General features: G+C 50.4%; 1 protein-coding gene across 1 annotated transcript; it reads right to left on the bottom strand.

Annotated features, from left to right (window-relative positions):
* Positions 1-606: 606 nt before the first annotated feature.
* Positions 607-10,387, bottom strand: K460DRAFT_331825 (uncharacterized protein). Its single transcript, XM_040930818.1, has 7 exons — positions 9,987-10,387; positions 8,467-9,937; positions 8,078-8,418; positions 3,517-8,029; positions 3,073-3,463; positions 1,930-3,024; positions 607-1,880 (listed from the first exon to the last, which is right to left on the bottom strand). The coding sequence occupies exons 1-7, from the start codon at positions 10,015-10,017 to the stop codon at positions 810-812; spliced, it is 8,913 nt and encodes a 2,970-aa protein (XP_040789700.1). The 5' UTR covers positions 10,018-10,387; the 3' UTR covers positions 607-809.
* Positions 10,388-10,445: the final 58 nt, after the last annotated feature.

Here is a 10,445-nt window from a genome sequence, read left to right as displayed (position 1 = left end):
GCACGCGTCGCAAGGCTCAACAACAGGGCTTCCGTGGTACAATATGCATACATGCGGGTACTTCGCGCGTTAATGCCTACTATAGTTGTTGATGGGTTGTTTTCTCAGCTCGAGGTAGTATTTTCAATACACTTGTATTCAGTCTGTCCAGGCTTACAATGCACAAGCTTACGGTGGAGATCGCGTCACTCAACAACAATATCTACTACTTTTTGGCTGCACGAATTTCATATATTGCTGAATAGCACCAGGTGTCGCAAGCACCGTTGATCGCTTACCGAATCACTACCATGGATGACAGTATCTCGCCCCCGTGGTTGGAAGTATCCCTAGGGTAGTCCTTCGAAAAAAATCTTGCGTCCTTTAAAAGTCCCATTTCTAGCACTCAATGCGAAAAAAATATCTTACCTGTAACATTCGAGGCGATCACTCGTTATCATGCTACGCATAACCAATACTACCTCAGTTGATCATAGCATTGCTGAAAGAAAGACCAGCCGCCCTTGCGGGTTACGTCCCCCGCTCGACCATTGCTTGGCCTAACAACAGCCGAGCTCATAGCGCTAGAACATAGATCTGGGCGAAGAACTTACTTTGCACATGTATCCAGGCTCTACTGTTAGCTAGTTTAGCTACTCCCTCATGAGGCTGTGAATCCATTCAGGCTTTACAATAAGGCAAGTCCCTTCAAGTCCAGTATTAAATATATATACTAGGACCTAATCCATGTTTCGCCCAACGCCGCGCTCAATCGATTGCAAGTTCCCTATTCTTTGTACACACGAAGAAAATCATAGATACACGAAAAACTATGCATAGCTTGCCCACCCCATATACAGTACCGCCAAATTTCGCTCATCAGTACTCTGCTGGATAAGCTCGTTGACCGTCGCCTTTGTACTCAACGTCTTACTGAGCTTCTTCTCCACCACGCTCAATGCTCTGCCAGCTTCACCAGCCTGCTCCTCTTTCTCTTTCTTCTTGTTGCTTTCTTGGACGACTTCCTCACCAACGACCTGTCCTGACGCCACCGGGGCGCCTGAAGGAGCGGGTGTACCTCCAGGCGCAACGGTGGTGGAACGCGCCGTTCCATTTGGTGCAGCTGTGTCCTGATTGCCTTCCTGCATACGCTTTGCTTTCGTAGACGTAATGCTCCAATTCACAAGTGGATCGTAGCGCAGGACGTTGAGGAGTGTCATGATACTCTCCCTCTCCTCCCTAAGCGTATCCATGGTAAACTCGCAACACCTCCTGAATACCCCCTCCGTTTTCGTGTACCCCATCGCATCCACCATGTCGCGCGTAAGCCGGAAAGGCACAACCTCGGGCACCGGCAGCACACGTCCTGCTTCAAAACTCACACCTAGGTCAATGTGTACTATCTCGCCGGACTTCTCATCCAAGAGGATATTGTGACAGTGTCGATCGCCGAGACCGAGAACATGGCCCAGGATGGAGATAGCAGCCGTGGAGCGTGTGTAGGCTAGGCGGCGCTCAAACCATTCATCCGGGTCTTGGAAGCGCTCGAGGAGGAAGTAGCGCAGAACGGGATGGAAATTATTTGTGACCTTTTGCCAAACTTTTACGCGTGTGGTAAGGGAGTCTTGTTGGCATGCGCCGATTTCTTTGCGGCATCTGTCGGGTTTGTAGTCGTTTGGATAATACTTTTCGTGCGCTGGCATGACCCAAAGGTGCAAAGGAATGGTGTTTTGCACGAACTCCATGAGGCCTGAGCGAGTAGATAGTGGCAGGACTTTGTAGGTGCGGATACCTAGATTGCGAATTCGTGTTGCTGTGTGGTTCTTCAAGAGTCGCGAAACTTGATCGAATACTTGCTCCATTATAGCGTCTTGACGGAGATCATCATTCCCGGATTTGAACTGGAAGGGTTAGCTAGAGGATATTAGCATAGAAGTCAAAGATACCTACCAACTGCTTATATGGCTTTCCGTCGGTCCCCTTCGCGGTAATGACCTTGGGCGCGCTCAATCCGTTGGCAATGCTCATTGTTGGCTTGAACGACTGAATTCTCGGTAGATCAGTGTAGTTCATGTTGGGTCTGACCTCAATCTGTAGTGTGGCTGGCGGAATGTTAAGCTTCGGTATCTTACTGACCAAGTCTTTCGACTCCTTGTACCTGTCGAGCGGGAGCTCTCGACCCTGCTGCGTGCTCTCTTTCTCGCCCTTGAACATTGCGAGATGGTGATAGATCTCGTTGGACTGAAAGATTGAACTCCAATATGTTCGTGCCCGCTTGTCATTGCTAAGCGCATTCGCAAGTCCTGTTGCAGCTTTCTGGCGCGATCGTGCCGACTCGTCCTTGGCTCGTACGACATCTTCTCTTGTGATTGCGCCGACTTTCATCTGTATGGCGAAGATCTGGTGCATGCCATGATAAGGATGTTCTACGCAAATGCGGAACACAAGGGCCATCAGGAGCTGCTGGAAAGCACTGTCCTCCGCTTGCAAACGGGATGATAGCTGATTCATGAGCAAGGCAAACTTACCGCTGGGAACGTCTTTGAGGTAGGTCTGGACAGCTGCGTTGGCCAGGTCGGTGTCAGAGTACTCTAGCCAAAGGGAAAATACGCGGAGGGCGTCGTTGTTGTACTCGTCACTGGCGAACAATGACAAGAGATAGTTCTCCAGACATTGTCGCAAGAATTGTTCACGGCCCTTCCGCATCCTCTCGTATTCAGCATTGTCAAGGTCGTACCAGCCTTTCGCTCTTCGAGCGCTCCGATGATACGTGTCTCGCATGCCTTTGCTTTTGTCTGTCTTGGAGAGTTTTGTGAACTCGTGGAACTCTTGTAACTTCCGATCCATAACGGTTTTGATACGCTCCATGTCTTCCGCAGCTTCTGGATTCTGGAGCTGCTTGTCACAGAAGAGCGCGAATTCGTGGAAGACCTGACCTGGACCAGAACCCTGCTTCTGACCCTTCAGCTCGCGTATCGCGGGCTCGAGATAGTCTCGCATTATAGTGTCAGGCTTTGCAAGGCGAGCCTCAGCCAAATGGTGACCCTGCTTTTGTTAGCATTAGTGAATTGCCGCGCCCCTAGGAATACTCACGAGTCTTGCGAGTAGCACAGGCAGACTCAGATCTATGTTCTGAGAGTCAAAGTCGGCATGATCAATGAGATGCTGTCGCATGCGTATTGATATCTCAGTCTCGCCTTGTTCCCACAGAACATTGGCCACTTCATGTTGAGCTGTGGCATCAATGTCGAGCCCTATAGACTTGCATTCCGGCACAATGTCAGAAAGGTATGTTACGCTGGCTAAAGACTCTTGAAGTGCGCCGTGCTTCCGGCAGACGGTGGAAGATGAGACAAGAGCTTCGACTTCCATACCACGAACAGTCGCGGTCCTTACGCGTAGCGAGTCTACGAGCACAGCGTTTGAGCTAAGTACATTGAAAAGCGTTTCGCGACAAGAAAGAAGTTGGCGCACGTCGTTGAATCTGGGCAAGGTAAGCATTGGTCAGATCACCAGATGTAGCAAATGTTCACTCACTCGCCGGCTCGCATCCACTTCTCCCGAGCTTTCATGCGGTCCCAGGTATCAAGAAGATGTTCCGACCGTTCGGCTCTAATAATCTCGTCCGCCTCTGTCAGAGCTCCCAACGTCCGCAAGCGAACCTTTGTAGGCACTGAAGAGCTATTCCTTCCCGATAGGAAGCCCATCGTGACTAAAAGCTGGCGATCAAAGTTCTCTTGGGCCTCTGTTGCGCTTTTGGCAAAATGTAGCCCCTGGAACGCTTTGAAAAGAGTGCTGGACTCGGTGTGGTTCACTTCTGGGGCCTTGATGTCCCAATGCCCAAGCTTGCGCGCTGTGTGAAGAGTGCTTTCAACGATATCGTCCCCTATATCCCGGAACTGGCCATTCGATAGCAGAGAATGTGTAACGCTGTTCATGTTTAGCATGATGAGTGACTTGACTGTACCCCGGGTATCTGGTGGCTCGAACTCATTGAGTCGGCGCATCTGGCTGTCGAGTCGAGCGCCACGAAATAAAAGGCTTTTGACACCATCTCCTTCGTAATCGAGACGGTCCACGACGGACAAAAGACTTGATCCTCGGTCAACGCCATAAAAAGAGTCGGGCTCGTCAAGGTTCTTGTAGATGGAAAGCTGAAGTTCTAGCGGTATACGAGGAGGATCCACTAGAACAGAAGTGCGCCTCGTACTGTTTTTGACTATTGATTGACCAGACGATGTCTCTGCGAATAACAGAGCACATCTGTACATACTGCAGACGTTCGCGGCGTGTGAGGCGATCAGAAAATCTACTTCGAGCCAGCGGTCCCGATCCACTCTTGTGACCTCCGTTGGAACTGGCTGACTGCGGAGATGAAGAATGGATTGAATGAGAATTCGAACGTATGGTGCTGTCGTAGTGTCACAGTCGCGGAACCACCTCATTGTTGCGTCCGACATGATGTCGCGGACATTACGGTCTCCGTCAAACTCATCCAGCAGTACAAGATGCAGGATGTACGGTAATAGCTTTCCAGCCATGTGGTCAATTCCTAGAAGAAATTTGGGAAGCGCGCTGAGTATGGGTTCATTTGCGGAACCTCTACATAACGCAATCGCAAGGTCTCTAATCCAGGTGGTCACGGCCTTGGTGCTGGTTGGTGAGACTGCCTGGCTGAGCCCTTCTGGGGATGGTAGAAGCTCTGAGTCTTGAGGCATGTAGAGGCCAAGTGCTTTCCCAATGGCTTCAGGAATAACTCGGTGCATTTCTGCAATATATTGGGAATCTGCATCGGAGAGACGAGAAACCAAGCGTCTAATAACATCCTCTGCCAGGCTAACTTCGCTACGGTTGTCGCTGTAGAATAGATCTATGACTTCTCGAACAATTGCCTCTCTTGACGTTTTCCCGAGCGAGTCCTTGGATGATTGTCCCAATGAAGCCCATGGCAAGTGTTGCGTAGCGTTTCTCTTTACTTCTCCGTGAGCACTAAATGCGCGACCGAGTACCCTTGCTGTCCACAACAGGTAACCGTCACCAACATTGCTCCTTCGACACGATTCCCAAACGAGGGGCGCATACTCAGCGGCATCGATGTCGCGACCTAGAACGTCGTCGCGGGCCGATGGAGCAGGCTTGAAGTTTTGACAAAGTAGATCGAGCGCAACTTCGCGAGACGTTTTGTTGAGGAGTTTGCGACCCGACTTTGCATCGTCTAATATCTCAAGGAGCAGCTTGCTCTCTTCGCTACCACGAATAGAATTGCCTTCCGCATTGACTTGGGAGGCGGCGGTAGTGATGAGCCTGAAGGCCTTTACAGCAGATGATCGTTCGGTCGTAGTGATCGCATGCGCATGGTTCTTGAGGTACTCAGTGAGCCAAGTATGGAATCGGTTCGCTGCATTCATGGTCGCCACGTGTTGTGATTGCTGGGTCGTGCTGTCCTGGGATGAGCCTAAAAATACTCGGACAGAGATAAGAATTGACAGTCCAATGCCTGTGATGAAACTGAGATGCTGTCGGAGATATTGGGAACCATGCTCAAAGAGATATTGCATAATTCCTACTGTATCTTCTGCACACTGCACATCGGTAAGAAAAGGGCGCAAGGATTGGAGTGTCATCTGAAGTGGGTAGCCTTCATAAGCTATTGGCCCGGCAAGAGCAACCACAATCCGGATTTTACGAATCATAGATCGAGCGAAAAGTGAGCCCAGAGCGGGATGTATGCGATCGAGAAGAGATCGCATCACATATGTGTAGTTACTCGGTGTCCAGAAGCTCGCGGGATCGTCCGCTGTCCGCCGGCATAAACGTTCCAATTGATCTGGTAGATAGAAGGCGGAGAACGAAGGCTCGATGCCGATGTCGAGACCTTGTGCCGAGTGGCTAATTCTGGTCATCTCCGTGATCAGTTTCGCTGCTGCATTAAAGGGTGGTTTCTTGTCCAAAGAGTTACTGATGCGTTCTTCGTGATCAATGGTCTGAAATATCTGCCCTAGCACTTGAGGGAAGTGTTTCTGTACCAATTCGTAGTATTTATCGGCCCCGATCATCTCCTTTAGCAAATTAGCGAAGCTTGGCGCAGCCTTGTTTCTAGCAAAGCCTCTACACGTGTCCCATGCGATTGTGTATGCGGCCGCCTTGCCGATATTCTTTGACAGGATTTCTGGTGCTGTGGCTCCTAATTGACTTGCTAGGTATTCCACCTCACCCTTCAGGCCAAGCATCATAGCCTGTCCCACTGCTTCAGCTTCGATATCTTGCAGAAGGTCTAGGAGCGTCGTGTAGCCAAATGTCAGAAACGGTATATCAGCGATCTTTCGTTCTCGATCCAACCAAGTGAAGATGATCTGGGGTGCGAAGAGACGGAATAGGCACTGTGAGTTCTCAAGGCCTCTCGCGTGAGCGACATTGGAGATGCAGACTTTGGCATGCCACGCAGCTCCTGATACGGCGCCCGCTGTCGCAAAAATACGATAGATGCTCTGGCGTAGAAGGGTGTGCCATCGGGCCGCCAGTTTGGACAGCACGAGTAATCGGACCGCAATGCCTTCAATGCCATCATCATTGCCAGGTAAGCTGCTGTCAACGTCTTGCAAGATCTTATTGTGCTCGGATAGTACAAAATCCTCGAACATTCTTGGTAAGCGCTCGGCGATGTGATACTTCACAGTCATTTCACCTCGTGACAGAAGTTCAAAAAGACTAGTCCGTACCGAAGGAACCCTGCGGGTTTGACCGAAATCCGGGTGGTGCCTGAGAAGTCCTTGTAGGAAGGTAGCGATAGTTTGTTGTAAATTCGCAGATCTTCGGACTCCTCCTTTCTCCATCTCCTTGACGTAGTACGCATATAACGCCTCAACGTTTTCATAGAGATCCTGACCCTCTCGATCGGTCGAATCAGGGACCCAGACAAGCGCAGTGCCTATCAAAACCTCTACTAACATACCATTGGCGACTTCAGACGTGTTGTATTCACGTGCGCGGGGATCAATAAGAGCCTCACTGAACCGTTCTAGAAGACTCAGACAGTCGCTTCGTGATATCTTGAGCTCACTGCTCCAGAGCGCGCGTAAAAACTGACGGGATCGAAGAAGTTCGCTCTCGTGAAGGGCGATCAGATAATCCACGAATTTCGAAGGAAGTTGATGGTGTTCCATTGCGGTGCTATCCGCGATCGAAGAGACCAAATGCAAATACGCTGAGCACGAAGCACGCAAAGCGGATGCGTCGCTTTCTGCTTGCACATCGTGTCGCGGAACATCGACTTCAGAGCCAGTTTGACCCACAGTCATTTGCGAGTTTTCATCATCATCAACATCCATGAAATCCTCATCTTCCACATATAATGACTGTTTGACCTCTCTGCGGTCGCCAAGTGCTTTCGAGAGGTGCTGAGAAAGCACACAAACGCCTGCTTGTTTGAAAACATCGGAAGTCAAATTTGGTAAGTTGCTAATATCAGGAAGACTTTTGGTACAGGTTACGAGTACAGCATCGATCTTGTACTGCTCGGTTTGGGGCTTGGTCAGGTTGTTGACAAAGGATTTGCTCAAGCTAGTGACCGAGGACTCCAAAGTGGAGACGCGATGATCGTCAGGGTCGGCCAAGGTCGCGATAGCAGGCGCAACGATGCACAAATTAGTGACGATGCGCATCATGTCTGATGTTATGCCCGCACCGTTGGTGGAACCCATGTCCTTCCAGCGATGCCTCGCTTTGTCCAGTTCAGAGAGACAGAAGTCGAGGATCCTGTTTTCTATTTGCGTGGGATGATGTTCGGAAACGACCTCGGTTGGTTTGGCCTGTGAAGCCTTCGCCTGAACCAAATGTTCTTCCTTGGTATCAAGAAGCAAAAGGTACTGTGCTAGGTCTTTGTAACGAACATTTCGCGTTCTGGCTTGTGCGATGGGTCCTAACACTAGGAAAGGCGCTGATGTTGCCACACCAAAAGGCCTGTCTAGACAGGCATAAAGAACGCGTAGCACATCGCGGGCGTTGCAGTGGTGCGCGTTGAGTGAGGAGTAAGTCCGCTCGGACCAGAGACCTTGAACGAAGTTAGAAGGATTGATGTCTTCAACACCAGAGAACTTACTAGGAGTCCACTTGTTAAGAAGCCAATTTAGGATCCTTTCTGCCGTAGAGTTAAAATGTGTTGGGTTCTCTTTGATTCGCTCTCGGATGATGGTGGTCAACAAAGACGAACTTGTTTCTGTGAGAAGCGCAGGACCGCTTAATTCGATCGATACTAGCATGGACTGAACAGTTTCCGAAACAGCGGAGAAAGGCACAATGCCGAGTCTGAGGAGAACGTCCATGAGATGACACGCCGCACGGGATATCGAAATAGACGTGACGGCGCGAGAAGCGCTTTGCCAAGCAGAGATCCAGTATGGTAGAAGAGTCGCGTGCCTTGCAGACGGTTGAAGTGCAGCCCTAATCAAGAATTAGATGCTATCGCCCTCACAACCAAGTTGAACTCACCCAGCCAAACCTATCATTGCCCATACCGAATGCACAGGGTTTTCGTCAGAAATACATGAAATGAGCTTCTCCAACATTGATAGAAGACCATCTTCGTCAACGGGCCCTTCTTGGACCATAAAAGCGACGACTTGTAGCGCTGCCCGTTTAGCATTGGATCTAGGTACAAGGACGTGGCGAAGGTATTCTGGGAAGAGTTGAGTGACACGGAGGCGTTTGCTAGTACTCTCTTCTATGTCGCTATGGTCGAGAGTGATGGTCTGCCTCCTTCCATCGAGCATGAATGAGAAGCGTGCAATAGTAGACACGATACTCCACAATCCCTCAAAACGCTGATGCTCTGTCTCCATAGAGAATGCGCAAGTGTTCAGAGGATGTGTATCCTGGTTAGCTCGACCCAAATGCCGAAAGCAAAGGTGGTCTTCTTCAAGATATTGATGCGCCGTCGTCTCATGTCTGCGTCGGTAGTCGCCATAGATAGCCTCAACGAGCGCTTCAAGATCTAGATGGGTGGTCTCATCTTCGGGGTCAGCTAGAAGACTCGAGATGTGTGCTTCAGTATGCATCAGAGTGATCATTATCTCTTCCCTAGTTATAAGCTCAGACCACATGGACTTCATCAAAGGAAGGAGCTCTTGCACGGTACGCTTGGTAAGTTCAAGTGATTGTAGTGTTGTTCGAGCGAGGACCGAATTGATCGCAGCAAGCGCGGCGGCAGCGATATTACCACGCCCGGTCCTTCGCTGTAGGAACTGCAGCAATGCGCTCAAGACGTCCTTGGCTTTGTCTAGCAATGGGGCATTTGAAGCTTTGACGAGTAGATGAAGACAGTGTACAAAATCTTCTATTGAGTGAGCATACTCATCGGAGACTGTCTTGGTTCTCGTTACTGGTATTCGAGGGCTGGCTCTCGGCAGGGTCACATCTGTAGGCTCAAGCGGGGTTCGGGCTCGACTGGAAACATTAGTACTCCAGCTGTCCTGCGGCTCAACTTCCGGCTCAGCAACAATTCCTGCCAATGAATCGATACAAAAGTGGACTGCAGCGTCCCAGCAGTCTTTGGAGAGACGCTCGACGTGCGGCTGATACTCGAGCAGTGATCGTAGTGTCTTGGGAATTTCTTCGAGTAGAGGCTTGATTAGGCCATCCTGTCCCGGAAGTACCTCGATTATGGTGTCTATGATGAGCTCTACGGTGGAGCCCTTGATCGTTCGCACGCCGGAGGCAATGACATGGCGCAATGCTGAGGCCGAGAGGGGAAGAAGCGCGGCAGTTCTGGCTGACTTGGATTTGCTGCGGAGGAACGACGACCGCTCGTCTCGTATACATTGGAAAAGAGTCTCGCAGAGTGCTAGATAGGCTTTATTGCCAAGAGCCTCGAGGCTGGGCTTCCCGCGGTTGTGCTTGAGGATATGAACGAGGTCCTTTAGGCCGGCTGTACGGTCAAGCACGCGCGAAGACTGGATAAGGACTACTATGTGTCAGTACAGTCATACTATAGTACAACAAGAAAGCCTTACGTTTCGCATCCTGTATGTTTGTTGCACCCATGCTGGCATCCGTTTGCAGTGCCTAGCCGTCTGAGAACAAGTGCGAGGGAAATGGGTCATTGCCAGCGCGAAAGGATAATTGGCGCAGGTTTATGAGCCAGACATAGTCGCAGAAATCATGCGACCGTCCTAAGATCGCAGTGGCCTTCTCTCCTTTAGTTGCGGCGGGTGCGGAGCTCTTGCGGAGATTCACCAGTCGAGCGAGATATCCCGGGTAAGAATCAGTTTTGGCGTCTTTCCCGTGTAGGTCAGCAAGTGACTGAAGACGTCCTGTATACCTTGATCGACCTGTCGTACTCGTCGCAATTCGTTCGAGGTCTCCAGTAACTCGTAAAGAAGACGAAAGCTGTGCTGAGCTCCTGTTAGAGGTGATACGCTGCGAAGTTCGATGGTCCAAGCTTCATCGCGTTCTAAAGTCAAGCTCCATTG

Source organism: Cucurbitaria berberidis (genome assembly GCF_010015615.1).
Source record: "Cucurbitaria berberidis CBS 394.84 unplaced genomic scaffold K460scaffold_2, whole genome shotgun sequence".
NCBI classification, from domain to species: domain Eukaryota; kingdom Fungi; phylum Ascomycota; class Dothideomycetes; order Pleosporales; family Cucurbitariaceae; genus Cucurbitaria; species Cucurbitaria berberidis.
Note: the sequence above shows the minus strand (reverse complement) of the source record. Positions and strands in the feature narration are given on the sequence as shown.

Excerpts from the sequence above, each read along its gene's own strand:
- K460DRAFT_331825 (XM_040930818.1), bottom strand. The coding sequence starts at position 10,017 with ATGGGTGCAACAAACATACAGGATGCGAAAC. Across the intron at positions 3,464-3,516 it reads AAGTGGATGCGAGCCGGCGA|ATTCAACGACGTGCGCCAAC; the intron begins GTGAGTGAACAT and ends TACCTTGCCCAG. Across the intron at positions 3,025-3,072 it reads CTGTGCTACTCGCAAGACTC|GGTCACCATTTGGCTGAGGC; the intron begins GTGAGTATTCCT and ends TAACAAAAGCAG.